Below are 27,166 nucleotides of genomic sequence, written 5' to 3' on the forward strand. Positions count from 1 at the left end.
TTTATTAGCTCTTACGAATTACATTAACGGTCCTCCTCCAGCCTCAGCAGTTTGTTTGTTTTTTGTCTTTCTGTTTCTGTACTATCTGTCGCTCGATGTTTTAAATCCCCTGTCGCTATTGTCATCCCTTTTTTCCCCCTTTAAGTATTCGCCCAGGACGATATCTACCTTTACCTCCCCACCCCCATTTTATGTTGTTATTTCAATGTATATCATGCTATGGCCACACGGCTAATGCAATAAAATCTAAAATCACTACCTCAACCAGAACATACAAACATTTGAAAGATAAGAGTAAATAAGTAAAAGAGAGATAAAGAAAGAAAAAGAATAAAAATATATAGAGAGAAAAAGACAAACGTACAGACATTACACATTGGCTTCCTTCCATCTCGGTTTAGGTTGAATAAACTTATAACCATTCTGCAGTTGTATTATAATGACTCTATACATTACAGGTTTTACATTCCGTCCACTGTTATTTTTTTAATTCCCAAATTATCTTCAATATAATTAAAAAATTTATCCCAATTATTTTTTAGCTTTACGTTTTTTTGATGCCTAATCCTCTGTGTCAGTCTCGCTAATTCAATATACTCAAATAGTTTCATCCGCCATTCTCTAACCGTGGGTATATTAGAGGTTTTCCAGTTTTGCGCTAACAGAATCCTCGCTGCCACCGTTGCACATTGGAAAAATATTGGGAAAATATTAATTTTCCCAATTCTTATACTCATAAACCCCCATAACCCAGGAAGTGGCGAAGAGACCTCGTCCTTTTCCTCCTTCCCTGGGAGGCACCGAGAACGGCTCCCCCCTTTTCCCGACGTCCCGCGGCTCCTGCGCCCTGGACAACAGAGGCCAAAATGGCGCTGGCCACCCGCCAGTTGTTTGACCTGCAATTTAGAGCTCCAAAAATGCTTTCAATGCATGTTGGGGCTGTGATTTTTATAGTGCTTTTAATATTCTGTTGGGAGCCACCCAGAGTGGCCAGGGAAATTATTATTATTATTATTATTATTATTATTATTATTATTATTATTATTATTATTGTTATTATCTCATCACCTTGATTGCAATGATACCTAATATATTATAATATAATATAATATAACCAAATATAAGCCGCTCCCTTCAAATCCCGCAGGCACTCTCTCCTGTTCCATTTTACCGCAAGTCTGTTCCGGCAGCGATATTGTAAAAGCCAGCTTTCGTAAGGCTTGAATTGAAGCCGCACTTTAACCTTTCGCGGTCAGAATTTGGGGGGAAAGTGAGGCTTATAATCAGGCCAATACGGTAATGTACTACGACAAAAACTATCCTATCAATTTACAGAGCACTCTGATATGCGTGTTCATTAAATCTAGCATAATAAAAGTAATGAAAAGGTGTGGCAATGGAGGAGTGCAGGGAAAAGAAAACTCCTGGCACTCATTCTTTCTTGCTACAGAATTAAAAGATTTCTCTGCTTTTCTCCTTCTTTTTCCCTTGGGTGGTGTGTCCAGCAGTCGCCCTCAGGGGAAACAGGTGTCCCCCCCCCCTTGGAGGAAATGGACTGATCGGAACCTGGCTGTGAGATCGGCTCAGAATCCCAGCCTCACTTTACAGTTGAGACCAACAGCCTTTTGGTGGTTTCTCTGCAAGTGAATCAGAAAAAACTCTTATCAGACACCGAAAAAGCAAAGTCTGAAGACTGATGTCTGGGGAAATGGTGAGGGGACCAGCAGGAAACTGCTAAGGGAGTTTTGAGTCCTTTTATTCTGTTGCAGTTGCAGAGAAAGGAGGGTGGGGGGTGGGGGTGGGGGTCCGCCCCAGGTGTCATCACTGAGGGGGGTGGCAAAAGGACATAAAGCCGTGTTTAAAATAAAAATAAAAATTGGGCTCACCAAACCTTTTAGTTGAGTCAAAAAACGCGGCTGGCACTGGGCGCCGCACCGCGGGGGCTGGCACTTACCGGGGGGGGGGCTGCAGAGTGCCTGATCCACGCATCTCTCCTGGGCGTGACTTGGTGGCTTGGGCCCCTGCAGGCTGGGCGCTGCCTGAAACAGAAGCGTGGGGCTTGCGTCTGCCCCCTGCCTCTCCCTCAGCCGCCCTACAGCTGGGGGGGAGGCAGAGGATAGGCTCCAGAAAGCCCACAGGACCCCCGCGTTGAACCGGGCACCCGAGCGGCTGGCTATGCCGCTGTTCTGTTGTTTGAATTATGGGTGCCTTGAGAGTGAATGTGCTGTGCTTGCTGCCCCACTCGTCCTGATGGACCAGCCCCCCATGGCGCCAGGGCTGTAGGGCTTCCCTGGCTAGCGACTCAACGTGGGCAGGAGAGTTTGCCTTCTGGGTTCCTGCCTGTCTCATTTTGGGCTGCTCTCTTTCTCCCGTCTCCCCACCACCACCTCTGGGGTCCTGTCTCTGCTAGCAGTCAGCCTTTGAGGAGGACATTTTCCATGAAAAGGACGATGAAGGAAAAGGCAAGGAGGAGACCGCAAGACGGCTGGATCTCCTCAGCCCTGACTGGGTAGGTGGCCGTGGCCTAAGTGGTGATTGGCAGAAGGGGAGGGGGGCATATCAATCGTAGGATGAGACTGTTGTTTCAGTTATGGGTGCCTTGAGTTTTAACGTTTGGTTGCGTTTTTTAATTGCTCGTTTTTTGCATCTTTTCCTTGCAGGTTCCAAGTCTGTCACCATTTTCTAGTGTTTCCTCCCTGTCCTCCCTGGATTCCCTTTGGGACTCCCTCAATGAGGTACGTAGCAGACAGAGCAGGAGGGAAGCCCTGCTGAGCTGGAGAACCCTGAGGCTGGGGAGGAGGAGGAGGAGGAGGAGGAGGAGGAAGCCGGCTGGCCGGCCAGGCCACCTTCTGGACGGTTGAGAGCAAGGGGGCAAACAGGCAGGGGGCTGCTAAGGGCAGACCATGCTTGCTGCCCCACTCCTCCTGATGGACCAGCCCCCCATGGCGCCAGGGCTGTAGGGCTTCCCTGGCTAGCGACTCAACGTGGGCAGGAGAGTCTGCCTTCTGGGTTCCTGCCTGTCTCATTTTGGGCTGCTCTCTTTCTCCCGTCTCCCCACCGTCAACTCTGGGGTCCTGTCTCTGCTAGCAGTCAGCCACCGAGGAGGACATTCTCAATGTCAAGGAGGACGAAGGAAAAGGCAAGGAGGAGACGGCAAGACGGCTGGATCTCCTCAGCCCTGACTGGGTAGGTGGCCGTGGCCTAAGTGGTGATTGGCAGAAGGCGAGGGAAGCATATCAATCGTAGGATGAGACTGTTGTTTCAGTTATGCGTGCCTTGAGAGTGAATGTGCTGTGCTTGCTGCCCCACTCGTCCTGATGGACCAGCCCCCCATGGCGCCAGGGCTGTAGGGCTTCCCTGGCTAGCGACTCAATGTGGGCAGGAGTGTCTGCCTTCTGGGTTCCTGCCTGTCTCATTTTGTGCTGCTCTCTTTTTCCTTAATCCCCGCCACCACCTCTGGGGTCTTGTCTCTGCCAGCAGTCAGCCAGCGAGGATGACAATTTCCATGAAAAGGATGATGAAGGAAAAGGCGAGGAGGAGACCGCAAGACGGCTGGATCTCCTCAGCCCTGACTGGGTAGGTGGCCGTGGCCTAAGTGGTGATTGGCAGAAGGCGAGGGAAGCATATCAACCGCAGAATAGAACTGTTGTTTCAGTTATGGGTGCCTTGAGTTTTAACGTTTGGTTGCGTTTTTTAATTGCTCGTTTTTTGCATCTTTTCCTTGCAGCTTCCAAATATGTCACCATTTTCTAGTGTTTCCTCCCTGTCCTCCCTGGATTCCCTTTGGGACTCCATCAATGAGGTACGTAGCAGACAGAGCAGGAGGGAAGCCCTGCTGAGCTGGAGAACCCTGAGGCTGGGGAAGAGGAGGAGGAGGAGGAGGAGGAAGCCGGCTGGCCGGTCAGGCCACCTTCTGGACTGGTCGTGAGCAAGGGGGCAGGCAGGCAGGCAGGCAGGCAGGGGGCTGCTAAGGGTATGCTTGCTGCCCCACTTGTCCTGATGGACCAGCCCCCCATGGCGCCAGGGCTGTAGGGCTTCCCTGGCTAGCGACTCAATGTGGGTTCCTGTCTCATTCTGGGCTGCTCTCTTTCTCCCCTCTCCCCACCACCAATGCCACCACCTCTGGGGCCCTATCTCTGCTGGCAGGCAGCCTCTGAAGTGGCTATCAAGGAGGAAGAGCCACAGGAAGTACCAGAGAGCCCCCCAGAGGAGGACGGGGAGGACAAGGAGGCCCTTGATTTGCCGTGCCCCCCACCTGGAGAACACCTGGAGGAAAGCGTAATCGAGGTCAGACGAAACATACATTCATTCATGACATATGAAAAGCTTCCCTGAACAGGGCTGCCTTCACATGTCTTCTAAAAGTCAGATAGTTGTTTATTTCTTTGACATCTGGCCGGAGGGCCTTCCACTGGGCGGGTGCCACCACCGAGAAGGCCCTCTGCCTGGTTCCCTGTAACTTCACTTATCGCAGTGGGGAACCGCCAGAAGGCTCTCAGCGCTGGATCTCAGAACGATGGGGGTGGAGATAATTCTCCTGGGTTGCTTTTGGTTTGGTGTTTGTTTTGTAAGATATCTCTTTTGAATGCGTTTCCAGGTGCCTCCTGCCAAAGGAAGTTATTAATTGCAAAGTGGGTTTGGCGATAATAAAACCATGTTGGCACTTCGCAAAGCCGGTTCTCTCTGAGGTTTTCCTGCCTCCTATACCTTCCCCCCACCCACTTGTTATTGGCTTTGTGTCTCGTTCAGATCTCTCCAAGGCTGACCACATGAGAACTTGGGAGAGGAGTGTTCCCTCCTGACTACAACCCTTTCATATAACGCCTTGCCCCAAAAAAGAAAAGGAGGGATTATGACAGCCTGCCACCACACAGGCCCTTCTCCTTCACAAACGGTCTGGAGGGCAGCAACACAAGAAGGGGCCTTTTCTGTGGTGGCTCCCCACTTGCGGAATGCTCTCTCCAGGGAGGCTCATCTGGCACCTTCATTATGTATCTTTGGGTGCCAAGCAAAGACGTTTCTCTAGAACAGAGCTTTCCAAACTGTGTGCTCCTCCCAGGGCTGGAAAAGGGCTAGTTGAACTGAATCCCTGTGTTGCGAAATGAGGCATGTCTCCAAAGTGTGTCACCAACATGGAAAGTTCTGCTCTAGAACCAGCCTTGGGCTAATTGGACAACGCATGGCCTTTTCAACATGCTTGTGGATTGGGAGGTTGGCTTATGAGTTCGTTTTTGTTTTTAATACATATGTTGTGTTTTTATTTTGTATTTTTATGCTGTAAGCCGCCCTGACAGCTTCAGATGAAGGACGGCGTACGGATTGAATCAATCAATTGTTTGTTTGTTCGTTTGATTGATTAATGATTGTGGCATTTTCCCAGAATCTGGAGGTGAATTGTTTACTTTTCTCACAGGACTGCGAGGAAGAGAGGCCTCCGAAGACCCCCACTTGCTTGGGTTCCATCATCTCCCGGATTCGCAAGATCTTCAGAAGAGCGCCGCCGCCAGCACCACCAGTGCCACCAGAGCAACCCAATACAAGAGGCAGCAGTGGGGCGCAGGGGGAAAGGAGGCCACTCTGCACGTGGCTCAGGCGCTGGATGCGGCAGCATCGCAGCTGTGTCCACCCTGAACCAAGATGAGGAGGAGTTGGGAGGCTTGCACAGATCCGCCCAGGGGGATTTTGCCACCCCCCTGGGATGACACTCGGGGCGATACCCCCCCCCACACACCCCACCTTCCTCCGCCAGTGGTGGCAGGGGAAGTAGCACCTGGAGGCGCCAGAGTCCTAAGGGACATTTCCTTTTTGTTGTCCTTGCACAGGTCTTAATCCTTGTGGTCCAAACTGGAGAGGAGGAATAAAAGATCAGAGCGCGGAGGGAAGCGGGGCGAGAAACCCAAACTCTCGTGGCCCTACGCCGGCGTCCCACACGGCCAGCCCCAGTCCTAGAGCCCGACACCTTTTGAGAAGACAGCGGGCAAAGGGTGGACGGCGAAGGAGAAGTGCGAGAGAACGACAGCGTCTGCGGTGGTGGAGGAGAAAGAGAAGACAGGACTGAGAGGGGAACGATCCTGGAAGGTGGCTTGAAAAGAAAGGGCAATATGGCGTAGAAAAACTGCTAGCTCACGCTGCCCACGCCCAAAGGAGGAGGAAGGAAAGGAGGAAAGCAAGCGAGCAAGAAGGGACAGCTAAAGAAAGAACTGAGAAAAGAGACAGCGAGACCTTCTGTGGGTCAAAGAAATTACAATAAGAAGGAAACTGAGTTTCCTCCCTCCAGAGCTTGCTAATGGTCCTGCATTGTTCTATTTCCTTTTTATGTATAATTCTGTATTATATTGTTGAATTGTTGTCTTAGGTGATAAGCCTATAAAGGAAGGGTATAAGGGAAGGGGGGAGGTGTTAAGGGAAGACTTTGAAAGGAAAGGCAGAAAATAAAAAGGGGTGGGGGAAAATAAGTGGGAGGGAACGCATAAAGGGAAGATGCAAAGCATTATATAATTTTTGTTTGTTTGTTTGAAATAAAGAAGCTAACCATTGAATCTGCATGGATCTTAAAATCATTTTGTGGAATGTTAATGGGCTAAATTGTAAGACTAGGAGGAGGAGACAGAGTGACTCCCCCTGCAGCTGCTCAGCTTTCATGGACTCAGAGGAGAAGGTCCCGCTTGCTGTCATGGCTTCTTTGCTCTTTGGGGCTCCCTCCCCCCCCAAAAAAGAGTGCGCCCTATGAGCCGGTGCGCCCTATAGGGCAAAAAATACAGTAAATGCTTTATGAGTCACTGATAAAGCATTTATATTAATTAGCCAGGATTACATCCTACTTAAACTTTCATCACTCCATACAAGTGGAAAGCTTACTAGACTCTCAGTCTTATAGCAATTCAACCTGCAGCGTTCCAATGAAAGGTGCTATATAAATTTAATAAATAAAGGTCCTGAGAAAGCTGACTTGTTTGTTTGTCTGTTTGTTTGTTTGTTTGTTGAATCTATATACTGCCCTATACGTGGAGGTCTCAGGGCAGGTCACAGAACAAAATTAATATACAAAACCAGAAGATATATAATCAAAATAAAAACAACAACCCAATAACACCCCAAAAAGAAGCACATTTTAAAAGGGCAAAGGATGTCAATCAAATCAACCAAAAAGGAACGTTTTTGCCTGATGTCCAAAGGCGTATAATGAATGTGCTAGGTGAACTTCCCTGGGGAGAGCATTCCACAGACGGGGAGCCACTGCAGAGAAGGCCCCGTTCTTGTGTTGCCACCCTCCTGACCTCTTGAGGAGGAAGCATCCGAAGAAGGGCCTCAGAAGATGATCTCAGGGTCCGGGTAGGATCATATGGAAAGAGGCGGTCCTTGAGGTACTGCCGTCCTGAGCCATTTAAGGCTTTATAGGTCAATACCAGGACTTTGAATGGGACCCAGAAATGAATTGGTAGCAGTGCAGTCAGACCAGGATCAGTGTATTGTGCACTAGCTGAAGTTTCCGAACTGTCTTCAGAGGCAGCCCTACGTATAACGCATTGCAGTAATCTAACCTTGGGATTACCAGAGCATGGACAACAGTAGTTAGGCTATCCCTGTCCAGATAGGGGTGTAACTGGGCCACCAGCCAAAGCTGATGGAAGGCAGTCCCCACCACTGAGGAGTCCCAAGCCTCGAGCGACAGCAAAGGGCCCAGGAGTACCCCCAAGCTACAAACCTGCTCCTTCAGAGGAAGCATAACCCCATCAAGAGCAGGCGACCTCCCACCCATCTGGTCTAGGGAACCACCCACTAACAGTGCCCCAGTCTTATCTGGATTGAGCTTCAGTTGGTTGGCTCTCATCCAGTCCATTGCCGAGGCAAGACACTGGTCCAGCACTTCCACTGCCTCCCCTGCAGATGTGAAGGAGAAATAGAGCTGAGTGTCATCAGCATAATTCTGACAACCTACTTGAAACCTCCAGATAACCCCACCCAGCAATTTCATGTAGATGTTCAACAATGTGGAACATAGGATTGAGCCCTGCGGAACCCCACATTCACGGTTCCCAGCACTGAAAAGCATTCCCCAAGTAACACCGTCTGGGAATGACCATCCAAGTAGGACTGGAACCACCACCACCATCTGGTGTGCGGCCACATGCTCCAAAACCTTGCTCAGCAAAGGGAGATTAGCAACAGTGATTTCCCTAATTAAATGGTGCATGGATTTTAGGAAATAGGTCAAATAAATAGATAAATACATATTAATAAATACTTGATAAAGAATAACAAAGCTGCTAGAATGCTAGCCTGGCTTCTGCGCACACAATTTGTTTATGAGTAGAGAAGTTTCTGCTCAAAGACGGGGAGCAAGTTGGCTCCATGTGCAACAGAAGCTGTCCTTCCGCAGAAAATGTCAAAGGGGAAGGGAGAGCCTAAGGCTCAGAGCAACCTTTTTTCCCTCCACCAACCCCAGAGAGCTTCCCTCTGTTGGAGAAGCCTTTCAAAGATGGGGTGGAAATTCACTTGAAGTTGCTTCAAAACCACCAACATGCTACTTCCCTTCAGGGGGAGAACCAGAAGGGATTGGCAGGAATCAAATCCACCCAAAGTGGCCAACTAGAAGAAGGAGAAGAGTTTGGATTTGATATCCCGCTTTATCACTACCCTAAGGAGTCTCAAAGCGGCTCACAATCTCCTTTTCCTTCCTTCCCCACAACAAGCACTCTGTGAGGCGAGTGAGACTTAGAGACTTCAGAGAAGTGTGACTGGCCCAAGGTCACCCAGCAGCTGCAGGTGGAGGAGCGGGGAAGCGAACCCAGTTCACCAGATTACGAGTCCACCGCTCTTAACCACTACACCACACTGGCTCTCTAAAGCATCCCTAACAGATAGCCATCCAAACTCTGCTTAAAAACCTCCAAGGAAGGAGAGTCGATGGTCGGATCCAGATGCAGGCCTCTTCTTTGGTCCTTGGGAGCAAAGTTCAGGCCAAACTTCCAATTCCCCAAAACACCTTTTGACTTTTCGCCCTCATGTTTTTCTCCAGCTCTGCACCTGCTGCCAGAGCCATTCAAGACTTCGGAAAGTTATTGTGCTGAAACTTATTCCACTTGGAATAATCAAAATTATAGTCATCTCATCTTCTGAAAGCTCAGGAGATATTTCTGGAGATTGCATGAGCCTTGGAAAGCAACATGACAATATTAATTGCGCTGGGTCTGGGAAAGAAAAAGTTGGTGCAGAGAATTTTTCCTGTGTTGGAGACAGACTGGGTCAAGATGCAGAGCTGGCAAAAGAGGGGTGTGCCTGCCTTGTGCTTCCTAGCTCCGAAGGTAGAGTTGAAAACCACCCAGATTGGGAAAGCCCACTCAGTCTGAGTTTGCAAAAGTCTTTGGGTTCTTCTGTGTTGTCTTCTTGGTGGGAGGAGACAGAGCCAGAATGAGATCCCTGCTCCGTCTGTTGCTGCTTCTGCTGCTCACGATGCCCTTTGGAGTTTGCGGGAACCACAAGGCGAAATGCCCCTTGAATCTGGTCAGGGATCAAACGGATGCTCGCAATTACTACCAGCCTGGACACTTCCTCATCAGTGGGATCATATCTCCAAAATACCTTAAGGAAACTCCATACGTCTTTTCTCAGACACCCTTCGCCAGGATTGAAAAGTATGTACTTCACAGTTTCATGGTTCTCCAGTCCTTCTAGTGGTTCCTGTTTATCAAGGAAACAGCTCCTTTCTCAGGGCTGGGGAGCCAAGGGCTGATGTTGCAGGACCTGACCACTGGTCTTGCTGGCTGGGGGTGATGGGCGCTGGGGGGGTCCAGTAAAAGATTCCACACAAACCTCTCCTATTTCAATGTTCTCTGGGTCGTTCTTAGTGAAACACTCTCCTACCTTTGATTCTGTGTTGCTTTCAGTAGACTGCAAGGATGCCAATGAATCTGGTAAGGGATCAAAAGGATGCAATGAATTTCCTCACCTGCAGGATGCCAAGGCTCAAAGGCTTTATTCAATATTATTTCATTTGGACAATTTAGCAACTGTCATTAAGGAATCTTAGTTTTACAAATGGATTTTTAAGACCCTCTGCGTGGCGTTTAGTGGCTGATTTAAGAAACTTAGAATTGTCTTAAGTAACTCTTGAGGGACGCGTGTGGCACTGTGGGTTAAACCACACAGCCTAGGACTTGCCAATCAGAAGGTCGGTGGTTCGTATCCCCGCCACGGGGTGAGCTCCCGTTGCTCGGTCCCTGCTCCTGCCAACCTAGCAGTTCGAAAGCATGTCAAAGTGCATGTAGATAAATAGGTACCACTCTGGCGGGAAGGTAAACGGCGTTTCCATGCACTGCTCTGGTTCGCCAGAAGCGGCTTAGTCCTGCTGGCCACATGACCAGGAAGCTGTATGCCGGCTCCCTCGGCCAATAAAGCGAGATGAGCGCTGCAACCCCAGAGTCAGCCACGACTGGACCTAATGGTCAGGGGTCCCTTTACCTTTAAGTAATTTTTGAAAATGGTTAGATTTTTATGGGTGAAGAGCAGGAATGATATGCTTCAAATAAAATGATTATATGGAAAAATACAGACCAGGGGGTGTCCTCATTGGTGTAGAGGCTGATCCAGAATTTTAACACACACTCAAACCTGCAAGCCACAAGTCCTCATTGTAACTAAAAGAGGACTTAGGTATTTGGTGCTTCTCCTCCTTCAATAAAATTGTCTCTTATTCTAGCCCCTTGGAAAAAGCCAAAGACCATTGCAGCAAAAGCAGCCTTTGCAGCAGTTTCCCACTATATCACAAATTTTGAGGGGCGCCTTCATTTCTTACTCATAGAACCGCAGTAGAAAAGAATCATAGAGTTGGAGAGATGGAAGGGACCTGGAGGAATATCACCTGAAGCATCCATGACACATGGTCACCTTCATAGAATCATAGAATCATAGAGTTGGAAGAGACCACAAGGGCCATCGAGTCAACCCCCTGCCAAGCAGGAAACTTCAGAGGGAGTCTGTTCCACTGTTGAACAGCTCTGTGTGCTGTTTGCATCAAAGCAGAGATTTCCAAATTTTTGTTATGCGAGAAAGCAAAAGGTTTGATATTAATGCAATAGGATAAATAAATACTAATCTTTGTGGATAATATAACATCCCCACCCACATTCATATGAATATACGTTTCACTCTTTTTAAAGGATTCATTTATTGCAGGGAGGCACCTAGGTTCTTCTGGTACATGTTGTCTTTCCTGCTCACCATCGAAGAGATCAACCAGGATCTCAGGCTCTTACCCAACATTACTCTGGGCTACAACATCTATGAGAACTATTTCGATGCAAGGATGACTTCGGACGCCATGCTAGAGCTGCTTGCAGGCAGTGGATGCAATATTCCCAATTATCACTGTGGAGAACAGAATCCCCTGCTGGCTGTTCTTGAAAGAGGCAATACTGTCATCTCAAAAGTGATTTCAGCCTTGTCAGGCATCCACAAAATCCCACAGGTAACTAACTAGTGGGAGAGCATGGAAGCACAGAGAATTTCAACTGCATAAAATACTACTTTTTCTTTGGATAGGTCAAGCAGGGATATTTTTAAAAATGGGGAAATCCTGAGCTATGGATCCAACATCCCTTTTTCAAAACTGAGCCTTCACCAGCTTGACACTTCCAGATGTTTCCAACTAAAACTCCCATCAGCCTCAGCCAGCAGTGATTTAGATATTGGTCATTACAGATAATTAAATATCTGTTATGCTGAAATTAAAGTAAATTGCTGGTCTTTTGCTTTCCTTGCTAGATCAGTTATGGCTTCACTGCCCAGGTTCTTGAAGGTACAACCCTGTTCCCTTTTATATACTGGATGACTCCTAAAGAGGAAAGTCAGTACCAGGGGATTGTTGAATTGCTCCTGTATTTTGGATGGACGTGGATTGGCCTCTGCACTCCAGACAATGACAGTGGAGAAAGATTTGAGAGCGCTGTGAAACCTCTGATGCTCAGCAAAGGGATCTGCATTGCTTTATCAAAAAAAGTACCAGAAAATGATCTAAATCAATTTATCAGGCCTGGGGAACCTTTTTTCCTATGGAGACAAGTTGGGGTATTTGTTTCCTATATAACCAATGCACTGGGTATCACAATACTCATGGTAATAAGCAATATCTATGAGAAGGAAATAGGGGCAAAAGTCTGGATCACAACAGCTTTGCTAGAAATCAGAATTGGCTTTTTCCTCCCTCCAAATCTATTCCAGCACCTCCATGGTTCTCTGTCCTTTGCAATTCAGACTGGAATAAGGAGCAGCAAAGGTGACAAATATAAATTGCAGACCAATCTTGGGGATTATTTCAATCAAGCATTTCAGTGTTCATATTCAAAGCACCTGTTGTCCGTGAAAGGCAGGATAAGATGCAGAGAGGAGGAGAAACTGCAGCCATTGCCCCAAGAGGAGCGTGAGAGAGTCCTGTCTTATGACAGCTATGGCACTTACATCAATGTTCAGGCTGTGGCTCAGGCATTGCATGCTTCGCTTTCATCTAGATCCCAGAGGAGGCTGATGGTGGAGGAAGGAGAGCAATGGGGACCCCAAAGGCTACAGCCGTGGCAGGTATTTCCTTCCCCCTTTTGCAAACTGCAGTCCACACAGATGCTGATCTTGACTGGGGATAGACCTGTAAAATATCATAGTTACTATTAGTATTAGTAATAGTAGCATACCGCCCAACATTTCTCTGATGAAAATAGAAACATCCCATTCCATAATGATAATCTTTCTGTTTATAGCCAGGGCTTTTTTTCAGGTGGGAACTCGCTGGAACTCAGTTTTGACACCTTTCAGGTGGGTGCCATTGCCATTCTCAGAGGGAGGTGTTCATGGTGAGTTCCGGCACCTTCTTTTCTAGAAAAATAGCACTGTTTATACATCTTCTTCAGTTGCCTCCTCACTCTGGGCACCTCCCAACATAAAGAAATTCATACTAAAATATTAAACATTTAAAAATTCCTGATATAGGATTGGACGGCTTGTGGGCTGAAAAACTCCACATCCACCAACATTTCTCCAATGAATATACGGACATTCTAAGTAAAAGTGGGGAATTTCGGGATCACATGAAAAACTGTCTCTAATTCAGGGATGTCCCTAGAAAACTGGGACACTTGCATGGTCTGTAGTAATAGAAATGGCTGAATAGGAATTCCTGTCTACATGAGATACACGCAGGCCCCAAATCATAAGAGGTCGAAGTGAGTAGGACTGAGATATCCATCTTGGCTTCAAGGTTTCTCAGTGCTGGTGCTTTCCCCTGTCATTCCAGCTTCACCCTTTCTTGAGAGAAATCCGGTGTCTGAATACTTCCAGAGGCAGGCTGTGCTTGGATGAGAACTGGGAGCTGCCAGGAGACTTCGATATTATGAACTGGGTGATGTCTCCCAATAAGTCTCGTGACCTTGTGAAAATTGGGAATATAAGGAGAGAGACGTCTGCTGGCATAAAGTTCACCATTAACCCAGAAGCCATTGAGTGGCCAAAGAAATTCAACAAGGTAAGGGGAATCACAGAGAGGGGAGGCTAGGAGATCCTGAATATGCTTTTCCTTGAACAACCACTGCAAAATGACTATATCAGGTTGACCAACGGTGTCTTGACCGTCGATAACAGCTGCAACCGCCACTCCTTCTTTCCACAGCAGCAGAGATAGAAGGGGGATTTGGGGTGCTCAAAGACAGGATAGAGCCCAGAGGTCCTCAGAGAAGACACCATCTATTTCCGAGCCATACTGAGAATTTAAGAATTCTGGACAGAATCTTTAACCGAATGGACTACGTAGAGGAAAAGGGAAAACACCTAGTAAAAGTGAACAATTGGGTTTTCATACATGCAGAAGGATGGAAAGCAATTGCTGTTGCTTTGCCGGTGAGTCTTGGGGAGGACCGCTCCCCCCTGAAGCCCATTTTCCACCTTGGGCCTGGGGGCAGGCCCCATACTCACCTCCACAGCTTATGGGGCTCCAGGGAGGCCTCGGTGTGTGGGGTGGGGTGGGGTGGGTGTTTAGTTGGGTGTGGGAATTTGTTTAATTTAATTATGTTGTGTTTGTAACTTTGTTTTTTGTTTTTCTAGTTTTATTGTTCTGTTAGTTTGTTTTTTGTATAGGCTTTAATTTGATTTTAAGGGGAGGGGTCAGAGCTGCCTGGGAGTGGGTCCCAGCAAACAAAATGGCTGGGGCAGGTTCCACAGGGGGGGATGCACTGGGACAATCGATCTCAGTGATCATGGGTAGGAGGAGGAGTTACGCTAAGACCAGACCATGTCATTACCGAGGAAGCAGGCTTAGTCGTTGTCTGAGGACTATCCCTGCCTCCAGGTCTGGTCCTGACTGGAAGGATACTGGAATCAGCAAGGGAAACCCACATGACCTGAAAGTGTTGCTGTGCAATGCCAGGTCAATGATGAATAAAACCACTGCCATCCACGACCTGATTGTGGATGGAGCATTTGACCTGGCATGTGTGACAGAGACCTGGTTGGATGAAGCAGATGGGCCTGTCCTTGCCGCTGCTTGTCCACCAGGTTTCTCTTACGCACAGCAACCCAGGTCATGTGGGCGGGGAGGGGGGGTTGCAGTGATTTTTAGGAAGTCATTAGTCTGCACCAGGCGTCCTATTGGGAAGACCCAGTTTTCTGAGTGCATGTTCTGGAAGTTGGGCAATAGGGGCAGTACAGGATTCCTTTTGGTGTACCGACCTCCCCGCTGCACCAAGGATTCCCTGCCCAAGCTGCTTCAGGTCGTGGCGGATGTTCTCCTGGAGACACCTAGCTTGGTTGTCCTAGGGGATTTTAACATCCATGCCGACACGACCTTACAAGGGGCCGCTCGGGACTTCGTGGAAAGCATGGCCTCCATGGGGCTGTCCCTGAATAAGTCTGGCCCAACCCATAGCCACGGGCATGCCTTAGACCTGGTGTTCACCTCGATGGATGCTGGTGATCTGACACTAAGTAAAAGCGAAACCAAAGAAGTGCCATGGTCAGATCACTTCCTGGTGCAACTGGACTTCTCCGCGACCCTTCCCCTTTGCAGGGAGGTGGGACCGATTCAGATGGTCCACCCCCACCACTTAATGGATCCAAATGGTTTCCAGAGAGTGGTAGGGGATGTTTTATCCCATGTTGATGACCTTTCAGCTGATTCCCTGGTGGCCCGCTGGAATGTGGAGTTAACCAGGGCTATTGACTGTTTGGCTCCAAAGCGCCCTCTCCGGTTGCATGGAGCACGGACAGCCCTGTGGTTTTCCACGGATCTGAGGGCAATGAAACAATCGTTGAGACGGCTAGAGCGCCGGTGGCAGATAACCCATTCTGAATCTGACCGGACACGGGTTAGAGCTCAATGTCGATCCTACCAAGTGGCGATAGCGACGGCGAAGAAGACTTTCTTCACCGCCTCTATTGCATCTGCGGAAAACAGCAGCAGGAGACTTTTTCAGGTGGTTCACAATTTAGCATAACCACCTGCTCCATCAGGGCCCAGTAGGGGCCACATGATCTCCTGCAATGACTTTGCAAAGTTTTTTGCAGATAAAGTCGCTCAGATTCGAGAAGAGGTAGACTCCACCGTGGGAGCAGGGCCGGGGCAGGAGAGTGCTAGAGTCCTGTCTAGTCAAGTTGTGTGGGATCAATTCCAATCTGTTACCTCCAAGGATGTGGACAGGCTGCTTGGACGAGTGAAACCAACCACTTGTCTCCTTGATCCTTGCCCATCCTGGCTTATAAAAGCTAGCCGGGAAGGGCTGGGCGATGGGCTTCGTGGGGTGGTGAATGCTTCCCTCCGTGAGGGAGCCTTCCCAGACCCGCTGAAAGAGGTGGTTATTAAACTACTTCTTAAAAAACCATCTTTAGATGCAGCCACGATAGCCAACTATCACCCAGTGTCAAATCTTCCATTCTTGGGCAAGGTGATTGAGCGAGTGGTTGCTGAACAACTCCAGGCACGCCTGGAAGAAGTGGACCATTTGGATCCCTTCCAGTCGGGATTCAGGCCTCATCATGGGACTGAAACTGCCTTGGTTGCACTGGTTGATGATCTCCGGCGGGCTAGGGACAAAGGTGAGAGCTGTTTCCTAGTTCTGCTGGATCTCTCAGCGGCGTTTGATACCATCGACCATAACATCCTTCTGGACCGTCTAGAGGGGCTGGGAGCTGGGGGCACTGTTATACAGTGGTTCCGCTCCTTCCTCCTGGGCCGTGTTCAGAAGTGGTGGGGGGGGATGAGTGTTCAGACCCCTGGGCTCTCACTTGTGGGGTGCCTCAGAGTTCTGTCCTCTCCCCCATGCTTTTCAACATTTACATGCAGCCGCTGGGAGAGATCATCAGGAGGTTTGGGCTGGGTGTTCATCAGTATGCGGATGATACCCAGCTCTACCTCTTTTTTAAATCAGAACCAGTGAAGGTGGTGAAGGTCCTGTGTGAGTGTCTGGAGGCGGTTGGAGGATGGATGGCGGCGAACAGATTGAGGTTGAATCCTGACAAGACAGAAGTACTGTTTTGGGGGGACAGGAGGTGGGCAGGTGTGGAGGATTCCCTGGTTCTGAATGGGGTAACTGTGCCCCTGAAGGACCAGGTGCGCACCTGGGAGTCATTTTGGACTCACAGCTGTCCATGGAGGCACAGGTCAAATCTGTGTCCAGGGCAGCTGTTTACCAGTATTGGTGCTGACCTTTAAAGCCCTAAACGGCCTTGGTCCCGTATATCTGAAGGAGCGTCTCCACCCCCATCGTTCTGCCCGGACACTGAGGTCCAGCACCGAGGGCCTTCTGGCGGTTCCCTCACTGCGAGAAGCCAAGTTACAGGGAACCAGGCAGAGGGCCTTCTCGGTAGTGGTGCCTTCCCTGTGGAACACCCTCCCATCAGATGTCAAAGAGAACAACAACTACCAGGCTTTTAGAAGACATCTGAAGGCAGCCCTGTTTAGGGAAGCTTTTTATGATGTACAACGGTATTTTAATATTCTTTTGGAAGCCGCCCAGAGTGGCTGCGGAAGTCCAGCCAGATTGGCGGGGTATAAATAATAAATAATTATAATGCCCCTTCCGATCGTCAGGAGGAGGGGGGGTTGCGGGATCACGACCCCCGCCCACACTCGCTCTCGCGAGGCTGGCGCCAGCCTCGCGGGAGGCAGGGATTCCCCCTATTAGCATCCCCTGTGGCGCCAGCCAATCGGCTGGTGGCAGGGGTGGGCCTTAGAAAGGCCACTTAAGGTCGGGGCAGCCCTCGGCTGGCCCCTTTTCACCCCGGAGACGACGCGGTTTCCCACCCACCCGCCCTTTAGGTTTTGCCATTGACCTTGCTATGGGCTTCGGCTGGTCGCCGCAAGGGGCCTGGTAGGAGTTTTTCCATTTGGCTAATTGGCTGGTTTTGTGAGCCACTTGGTTTTTTCGCCTACCTCGTAGCAAATCGTCACAACTCCCTCGGTTTTGGCGGTAGGCATTGGCCGGGGTATTGTCATGCAGATGAGGTTGGGGAGGAGGAACGCCATCACCTCCCCCAATGCTTGAAGGGTAGTTCGTTAAAGGACTCCGAGGGGCGACGCCTCGTCCGAAACCTACGGAGGCTAGGGCCTAAAGCGCGCCCCCGAGCGGTAACCCCTCGGGGAGCGCCTAGGGATGCGCATCTCGGGTGGCTCCCCCTGTTGGTGTTTAACCCTTCCCGGTCAGACCGGATAGTCGGTTAAGGGCCAATGCCTAAAGCCAATACCCTTCATTTCCTGTAATCAATAAAGTTGTGGCCATTTTCGCCCATTAATCTAAAACGCTGTGTCCGTTGTCTTTATTTATTCCACCTGTGGGGGGGGGGGAGGGAATAGCCACGCAATTCATAGAATCATAGAATCATAGAGTTGGAAGAGACCACAAGGGCCATCGAGTCCAATTATTATTATTATTATTGAAATGATAATTACTGATTTAGTGTGGATTATTTTAATTTGTAATTTGTGGAGTAAGCTCACTTGTAGATGTTGCAAATGATAAACTATATTACGTGCAGGAATTGAGAAGTGCACGGCTGTTGGTGAAGGATGAGAAGTTAAAAACAAACAAACCCTATTGTAATATAAGTTTGATGTTAAGGAATGGCACGTGAACTAGAAATAATTTGGGAAATACATCAATGACGAGAGGAAACCTTGCATGCCTCAAGAACAGAGTGAGGGAAACCAATATTTGGAAAAGTCATATTAAATTTGTCTTAATTAGTGGTTGAGAGATTATCAGAATACTGAAATTTGGGAAATCACATTTCAGACTCCAATGCCATTTTCTTTGAAGATTTATTAAGCAGGGAAGCAGGTAAATGGAGAAGAGGAAAGAGTTCTGTGGCGCAAACCTCAGTTGTCCTGAACGAATTACGAAGAAAAAGATATTTTGGTCACCCCAATGGTCAGTGGGGGGTTGAAAGGACCCTGATGAGGGGTCAAAGGCTGCAGCCCAGAGATCCATTTGAATTCATTCCATGAAGAAGAGTTTGGAGTTTGGATTTGATATCCCGCCTTTCACTCCCCTTCAGGAGTCTCAAAGCGGCTAACAATCTCCTTTCCCTTCCTCCCCCACAACAAACACTCTGTGAGTGCATTACATACTCACAAATAATCCTAACTGTTCCTCTTTGTTGCACCTTCTTGTCTTTCTGGTAAGGCCGTACCTCGTTCCAGGTGTACAGAAAGATGTCGACCCGGATATGCCAAGGTGGTTCTAGAAGGAAAGCCCGTTTGCTGCTACGCTTGCGCTCAGTGTGCGGAAGGGACCTTCTCCGCCCAGGAAGGTGGGTGACTGCAAGGGAGAAGGTATTTCTGGAGAGAGTAAACACAGGGCAGTAATCCAGTCTCACACACTTTTTGTGAGAATTCTGCAGACATTGTAGAATGTGGCTCCTTCCTCAACTTCTTTAGGATTAATCACCTTCATTACATCCTGGAAGAGAGTTGAAAGGAATGACCATAAGGAAGAAATCTCTAGGATTTCTTCAAAACATAATAGAGCACAGATCATTAGGGATGTAAGTGATGCTGCAGCCACTCTTATTCTCTTCCCCAGATGCAGAACATTGCACCAAATGCCCAGAAGATCACCATTCAAACAAGGACAGAGATCAATGTGTCCCCAAGATTATCATCTTCATGACTTATGGAGAATATTTGGGAATGGTTTTAGCTTCCATTGCCCTCTTCTTGTCCTTAACAGCAGGCATTGTGTTGGGAATCTTCATTAAATACAAGGAAACTCCCATAGTCAAAGCCAACAACCGGGACCTCTCCTACATCCTGCTCGTCTCCCTCCTGCTTTCCTTTTGTTCCTCCTTCCTCTTCATTGGGCGCCCAAGGAAAGAGACCTGCCTTCTCCGACAAATGGCCTTCAGCATCATCTTCTCAGTTGCTGTTTCTTCTGTCTTGGCAAAGACCATCACGGTGGTGCTGGCCTTCCTGGCCACAAAGCCCGGGAACAGGGTGAGGAGATGGCTGGGCAAGAGTCTGGCCAACTCCATTGTCATCTCCTGTTCAGGGGGGCAAGTTCTCATCTGCACCATCTGGCTGGGCTCTTCTCCCCCATTCCCAGAGTCTGACATGCTCTCCCAGGTGGAGGAGATCATCCTGCAATGCAACGAAGGGTCTGTGGCCATGTTCTACGTTGCCCTCGGCTACCTGGGCTTCTTGGCTGCCACCTGCTTCACGGTGGCTTTCCTAGCCAGGAAGTTGCCCGGCTCCTTCAACGAAGCCAAGCTGATCACCTTCAGCATGCTGGTCTTCTGCAGTGTTTGGGTGTCTTTTGTGCCCACCTACCTGAGCACCAAGGGCAAGTACATGGTGGCCGTGCAGATCTTCTCTATGTTGGCCTCCAGTGCTGGGCTTCTGGGCTGCATCTTCCTTCCGAAGTGCTACATTATTGTGCTGAGGCCTGATCTGAACACAAAGGAGCACCTGACAACAAGGAATTAAGGGGACATCTGATTCTTAAAATAGTCCATGTTCCCTATGTCCAGAAGTGCATAAAGGAAACACACCTGCTCATCCATGTTCCTTATTCTCCACCTCTGAAAGAAATTGTGTTCCTTCTTAGCCCTGGTTTTAGGAAGTCCTGTTGACATGAACAGGAAGATGGGAGGAAATGTTTTGCTACCTTGCTTTGCCAAGGACTACAGTGAGTCCTGGTCTACTGCCCTTAGTTTGTATACTATTATCTTTTTAAAATTTTGTGTTTTGGGAACTTATATTTATCTCACAACAAGATAGGCTGGAGGGAGAGATTAGTTAGGTTTTTGAGTCTGTTTCCTTTGTCATGACTACCTATTAACCATATCAATTCTAATATTCCCCAATACTGTTTGGTTATGCCAGTTCTATGTATTCAATTTTCTATGCTCCTTTTCCCGCATTTATGCGCTATCATTCATAAGCTCACTTCACACCATTTCGTTCTCCTAAGCTTTGTATATCAATAAACTGAGAAATTCATTAAAGACATCTTCCGTAGTCTGTTGGTTTAATTTCTGTATTGTGTAAGCTCAGCTCCCTGTTCCAAAGAGTAGCAGCTGACCTTAGCCAACCCGTGACTGGGATCCAATGAATGTTATTGCACTGGCCAGGGTTAGGGACAGGGTTAGAGGGGAGAGGGAACTCCGGGGCTCACGGGAGTGGCAGGCCGCCTACGCCAATCTGGGTGAGTCATTGTGAAAGGAGGTGGGGAGGGCGTTCCACAGGGCAGGCGCCACCACCGAGAAGCCCCTCTGCCTGGTTCCCAGTTTGTGGCACAGGTCATCATCCGATGAATTTAGAGCTTCATTTATTCCTGTGTTTATATTTAAAGAAATTATGCATTTTAAAAGTACTGCACATTGATCGTAATATTAAGAATGCACTTAAAATTACTACGCACAACAATGAATAAGGGATTGCAATGCACACACAGTTAAGCAGCATAAATATTTGTTAACAAAGTCTAATCTTGTTGTGATTATTATTACTTTTATTGCTACTAATCCCAGTGGCTTACAAGACTCAGCTCTATTCTGCCTTGCTCAGTCCCCACCTGGAATACTGTGTCCAATTCCGGGCACCACTATTTAAGAAGGATGTTGACAAATGGAAAGAAACCCCTCACCCCCCAGAGAGATATGCCGGCTCAGAGAGCCCCCTGAGCTTAGACTACAAAGCCTCTGAGGGCGTGCAGAGTGCCAATCCCCCCGGGGCCCCTCTCTCTCCTGGGGGCCCTGCCCCTGCCAGCCTCTCTGGCCTCTGAGGGCGTGCAGAGTGCAGCTGGACGGGCTGCAGGCGCTGGTGTCCCTGGCGGACGAGGAGGGTCATGTGGCCCTCGGAGGGGAAGGGGCCACCTTCAAAAGGCCCTGCGACTCCCGCCAGTCTCCACCGGCACGGTTCACACTGGGGGGGGGCAGACTTCCCAGCATGCACTGCCAGCTCCGTTGGGCCAATGGTCGAATCCCAGCATGAATAAATTTGAAATTTACTCGTTTTTCCAGTGTATAACCACATAATTCAATCTCAAGGAGACTTATGTTCGGTTTCACATATTAGCTTTATTGATAAATTATCCTTTATTGGGTTTCATTTCATTTCCCTCAGGTCCTTCTTCCCAGCATGCTTTGCTGCCCCTTCTTCTCACAAACAAGGATCCTGTTTCTTATCATTTTATTTTTCTCTTATTCTTCCATTTAAACTTGATGGAGGGGCAGAGCGATGGAGAAAGAGAGAAGGCTTTTCTTTGCACTTAAAAGAAGCAAGAAATATGATTGGGGCTCCGCTTTTGCTTTTGGATTTGGAGGGCTGGTTGGAAGAAACATTGACCTTACTGGGATAGAGCTTCTTCGAAATTTGAGGGCCAACATAAAGGATTACCAACAAAACCGACGGAGAGGGACTGATAGAGATTTGAAGGCCTCGGACGTGAGGAATCCAGGCCAGGAACTGATATTGTGGACATCTTTTTGGGAGATTGAAACCGGGAAAGAGGGGGGGTGAGAGTTATTTGAATCTAAAAGCAGGATAATTTTATGATTTTTATGTTTAGTTATTATGTTTAGTAATTAACACGAAAATCGGGAAATTGGTGGAAAGGAACTTAGGTCAACCTTTGAAAAGGATGTAATGATTATAATTGATGTATATAAGTTAAATTTGGTTAATGAAGAAGAATTAAGTTAAAATATGATTTAATATTTTAAAGATAAGAGACTAGAACTTGCTGAACTAATTACTGGAATTAGGATGCATGAAGGGGAAGTGCGGGGAAGTCGGAGAAAGTGGTTATGAAAGTAAGAATTGGAAATTATACATGTTTGTCTTTGTCTTTTTGTGTTTGTTATGCCTATATAAAATGTGAAAACTCAATAAAAATTTATTTTAAAAAAGAAAGAAACTGTTGTTTCAGTTATGGGTGCCTTGAGTTTTAATGTTTGGTTTTTTAATTGCTCGTCTTTTGCATCTTTTCCTTGCAGGTTCCGAAACTTTCCCCAACCAGCTCCCCCAGCAGCCTTTCCCCCCTGTCCTCTATGTCCTCCCTGTCTTCCCTCGATTCCTTCTGGGATTCCGTCAATGAGGTATGTAGCAGACAGAGCAGGAGGGAAGCCCTGCTGAGCTGCACAAGGGCAACCCTGAGGCTGAGGAGGAGGAGGAGGAGGAAGCTGGCCGGCCGGTCAGGCCACCTTCTAGACGGTGGTGAGCAAGGGGGCAAACAGGCAGGGGGCTGCTAAGGGCAGACCATGCTTGCTGCCCCACTCCTCCTGATGGACCAGCCCCCCATGGCGCCAGGGCTGTAGGGCTTCCCTGGCTAGCGACTCAACGTGGGCAGGAGAGTTTCCCTTCTGGGTTCCTGCCTCATTTTGTGCTGCTCTCTTTCTCCCCTCTCCCCACCACCACCTCTGGGGTCCTGTCTCTGCCAGCAGTCAGCCTCTGAAGTGGCTATCAAGGAGGAAGAGCCACAAGAACAACCAGGGAGCCCCCCAGAGGAGGACGGGGAGGACAAAGAGGACAGGGAGGTCCTTGACTTGTCGTGCCCCCCACCCGGAGAACACCTGGAGGCAAGCGTAATCGAGGTCAGACGAAACATACACTCATTCCTGACATATGAAAAGCTTCCCTGAACAGGGCTGCCTTCAGATGTCTTCTAAAAGTCAGAGAGTTGTTTATTTCTTTGACATCTCCTGGGAGGGCATTCCACAGGAGGTGCCATCACCAAGAAGGCCCTCTGCCTGGTTCCCTGTAACTTCGCTTAGTGCAGTGGGGGAAACGCCAGAAGGCCCTCAGCGCTGGATCTCAGTGTCCGGGCAGAACGATGGGGGTGGAGATAATTCTCCTGGGTTCCTTTTGGTTTGGTATTTGTTTTGTAAGATATCTCTTTAGAATGAGTTTCCAGGTGGCTCCTGCCAAATGAAGTTATTAATTGCAAAGTGGGTTTGGCGATAATAAAACCATGTTGGCACTTCGCAAAGCCAGTTCTCTCTGGGGGTTTCTGCCTCCTATACCTTCCCCTCACCCGCTTGTTCTTGGTTTTGTGTCTCATTCAGATTTCTCCAAGGCTGACCACATGAGAACTTGGGAGAGGAGTGTTCCCTCCTGACTACAACCCTTTCATATAACGCCTCGCCCCCAAAAAGAAAAGGAGGGATTATGACAGCCTGCCACCACACAGGCCCTTCTTCGTGTGGCTCCTTCACAAACGGTCTGGAGGGCAGCAACACAAGAAGGGGCCTTTTCTGTGGTGGCTTCCCACTTGCGGAATGCTCTCTCCAGGGAGGCTCATCTGCACCTTCATTATGTATCTTTGGATGCCAAGCAAAGACGTTTCTCTAGAACAGAGCTTCCCAAACTGTGTGTCGCACACCTTAGTGCTCCTCCCAGGGCTGGAAAAGGGCTAGTTGAACTGAATCCCTGTCTTGCGAAATGAGGCATGTCTCCAAAGTGTGTCACCAACGTGGAAAGTTCTGCTCCAGAACCAGCCTTTGGCTAATGGAACATGCTTGTGGATTGGGAGGTCGGCTTATGAGTTCGTTTTTGTTTTTAATACATATGCTGTGTTTTTATTTTGTATTTTTTATGCTGTAAGCCGCCCTGAGAGCTTCAGGTGAAGGATGGCATACGGGTTTAATCAATCGTTTGATTGTTTGATTGATTAATGATTGTGGCATTTTCCCAGAATCTGGAGGTGAATTGTTTACTTTTCTCACAGGACTGCGAGGAAAAAAGGCCCCCGAAGACCCCCACTTGCCTGGCTACCATCATCTCCTGGGTCCACAAGGTCTTCAGAAGAGCGCCGCCGCCAGCACCACCAGTGCCACCGGGGCAACCCAGTACAAGAGGCACCAGCAGCGGGGCGCAGGCAGAAAGGAGGCCACTCGGCGCGCGGCTCAGGAGCTGGATGCGGCAGCATCGCAGCTGTGTCCACCCCGAACCAAGGTGAGGAGGAGTTGGGAGGCTCGCACCGATTCACCCGGGGAGATTTTGTCACACACACCCCAGGGATGACACTTGGGGCAATACCCCCCCCCCGCACCCCACCTTCCTCCGCCAGTGGTGGCAGGGGAAGTAGCAGCTGGAGGCGCCCGAGTCCCTAAGGGACATTTCCTTTTTGTTGTCCTTGCACAGGTCTTAATCCTTGTGGTACAAACTGGAGAGGAGGAAGAAAATATCAGAATGCGGAGGCAAGCCGGGCGAGAAACCCAAACTCTCGTGGCCCTACACCAGCGTCCCACACGGCCAGCCCCAGTCCTAGAGCCCGACACCTTTTGAGAAGACAGCGGGCAAAGGGTGGACGGCGAAGGAGAAGTGCGAGAGAACGACAGCGTCTGCGGTGTTGGAGGAGAAAGAGAAGGCAGGACTGAGAGGGGAAAGATCCTGGAAGGTGGCTTGAAAAGAAGGGGCAATATGGCATAGAATCTCAGCTAAAGCATCCCAACAGATGGACATCCAAACTCTGCTTCAAAACCTCCAAGGAAGGAGAGTCCATAGAATCATAGAATCATAGAGTTGGAAGAGACCCCAAGGGCCATCGAGTCCAACCCCCTGCCAAGCAGGAAACACCATCAAAGCACTCCTGACATATGGTTGTCAAGCCTCTGCTTAAAGACCTCCAAAGGAGGAGACTCCACCACACTCCTTGGCAGCAAATTCCACTGTCAAACAGCTCTTACTGTCAGGAAGTTCTTCCTAATGTTTAGGTGGAATCTTCTTTCCCAATAGAATAATAAAAACACGATAAATACATCAAACATTAAAAACTTCCCTAAACAGGGCTACCGTCAGATGTCTTCTAAAAGTCAGATAGTTGTTTCTTTCCTTGACATCTGCTGGGAGGGCGTTCCACAGGGCGGGCGCCACCACTGAAAAGGCCCTCTGCCTGGTTCCCTCTTTGTGGCACAGGTCATCATCCGATGAATTGGGAGCTTCATTTATTTCTGTGTTTATATTTAAAGAAAATAGGCATTTTAAAAGTACTGCACCTTGATTGTAATATTAAGAATGCACTTAAAATTACTATGCACAACAATGAATAAGGGATTGCATTGCACACAGTTAAGCAGCATAAATATTTGCTAACTAAGTCTAATATTACTATCTTGTTGTGATTATTATTACTTTTATTGCGACTAATACCAGTGTCTTACAAGACTGAGCTCTATTCTGCCTTGGTCAGGCGGCAGCTGGAATAATGTGTCCAATTCCGGGCACCACAATTTAAGAAGCATGTCGACAAATGGGAAGAAACCCCTCACACACACCCCCGAGATATGCTGGCTCAGAGAGCCCCCTGAACTTAGACTACAAAGCCTCTGAGGGTGTGCAGAGTGCAAATCCCCCCAGGGGCCCCTCTCTCTCCCGGGCTCACCTGGGGGCCCTGCCCCTGCCAGCGCCTCCGGCCTCTGAGGGCGTGCAGAGTGCAAATCCCCCCAGGGGCCCCTCTCTCTCCCGGGCCCACCTGGGGGTCCTGCCCCTGCCAGCCTCCCCGGGTTAAATTTGAAATTTAACCGTTTCTTCCAGTGTATAACCAAATAAATAAATCCCAAGGTGTCTTTTGTTCGGTTTCACTTATTAGCTTTATGGATAATTTCACCTCTATTAGGTTTCATTTCATTTCCCTCACATCCTTCTTCCCAGCATGCTGTGCTGCCCCTTCTTCTCACAAACAAGGGTCCTGTGTCCTATAATTGAAATTTACTCGTTTTCCAATGTATAACTAAATAAATGAATCCCAAATTGTCTTTTGTTATCTTTCACTTATTAGCTTTGCGTGGCAATTCCCGCCCCCTCCCACAGATGGAGTAAATAAGGACACCAGACACCAGAATTTAGGTTAATGGGCGAAAATGGCCACAACTTGATTGATTACAGGTAAGAGTGGTATTGGCTTGAGGCATTGGCCCTAACAGACTATCCGGTCGAACCGGGAAGGGTTAAGCACCAACAGGGGGGGCCCCCCGGGTGCACATCCCTAGGCGCTCCCCAAGGGGTTACCGCTCGGGAGCGCGCTTTAGACAGCTGCTGTAAGGAAAGAAAGGGGTGAGCCAGGGAAAGAAAGGGGTCAGCCCCTTTGAGAGCAAGATCCTACTCCGGGCTGTTGGCCGTATCCAGCCGGGTTCTTCTGATGTCCAAAGGGGCTCCAAATGAGCAAACCAACCAGTGGGCCTTTTCCTCTTCTGCAGGATGAAGCTCCAGGATGTGGAGAACAACCAGGGTTGGCGCCTCCAACCAAGCAGCAACCGGGACCTTGCCAGCCAGAGAGCCTCCCAGCTGTTGCCACTGCTGGGGAAGTCTCCTGCGCCTGCAGAGGCCAGGAGGAAACAGCAGTGGCAGGTCTCCGCGGGGATGCTGAGACGGAGGACTCTGGGAGAGAGGGAGGTCCTGGACTCCATCCTCGAGGATCTCCTTCCACCTCCCCAGGTGGGTGTGATGTTATGCAGTGAGAACCAGAATTCCCCAACCTGGTGCCCTCTAAATGGGCTGTGTGCTGGTTGCGGCTGGTGGCCACTGAGATCCCCTTCACTCCAGCAACTCAGACTTCAGCAAAAGGAACTCACCGTGAGGTCTGGAGAATTGCATGTTGTCGCTGGTGATGATCATGCTTTACATTGAAATTTGCAATCGGTACCAGTTGTAGAGCTCAGTCCTATCCGTATTTACCCAAGGCCAGAACTGACCCAG

The 27,166-nt window shown here is 48.8% G+C and overlaps 2 protein-coding genes across 3 annotated transcripts in view; both read left to right on the forward strand.

The window, feature by feature from the left end:
• Nucleotides 1-24,906, forward strand: part of LOC309522954 (uncharacterized protein) — a 63,266-nt gene extending 38,360 nt beyond the window's left edge. Inside the window, exons 6-9 of one of the 2 annotated variants that reach the window (XM_082206715.1) lie at nucleotides 2,661-2,735; nucleotides 4,147-4,287; nucleotides 24,198-24,424; nucleotides 24,614-24,906. In XM_082206715.1, the coding sequence (XP_082062841.1) occupies nucleotides 2,661-2,735; nucleotides 4,147-4,287; nucleotides 24,198-24,424; nucleotides 24,614-24,620 (450 nt within the window). In that variant the 3' untranslated portion in view covers nucleotides 24,621-24,906. Of the gene's footprint in view, nucleotides 1-2,660; nucleotides 2,736-4,146; nucleotides 4,288-22,914; nucleotides 23,065-24,197; nucleotides 24,425-24,613 lie in introns of both variants that reach the window. The other variant, XM_082206714.1, reaches the window with a different exon arrangement.
• On the forward strand, nucleotides 9,412-19,954 carry LOC309522772 (vomeronasal type-2 receptor 26-like; the record flags this gene model as incomplete). Its single annotated transcript, XM_082206323.1, has 6 exons — nucleotides 9,412-9,635; nucleotides 11,176-11,467; nucleotides 11,764-12,573; nucleotides 13,283-13,510; nucleotides 18,657-18,783; nucleotides 19,056-19,954. The coding sequence occupies 6 exons, from the start codon at nucleotides 9,412-9,414 to the stop codon at nucleotides 19,952-19,954; spliced, it is 2,580 nt and encodes an 859-aa protein (XP_082062449.1).
• Nucleotides 24,907-27,166: the final 2,260 nt, after the last annotated feature.

Source organism: Podarcis vaucheri (assembly GCF_965113315.1).
Source record: "Podarcis vaucheri genome assembly, chromosome: 18".
In the NCBI taxonomy this organism is placed as follows: domain Eukaryota; kingdom Metazoa; phylum Chordata; class Lepidosauria; order Squamata; family Lacertidae; genus Podarcis; species Podarcis vaucheri.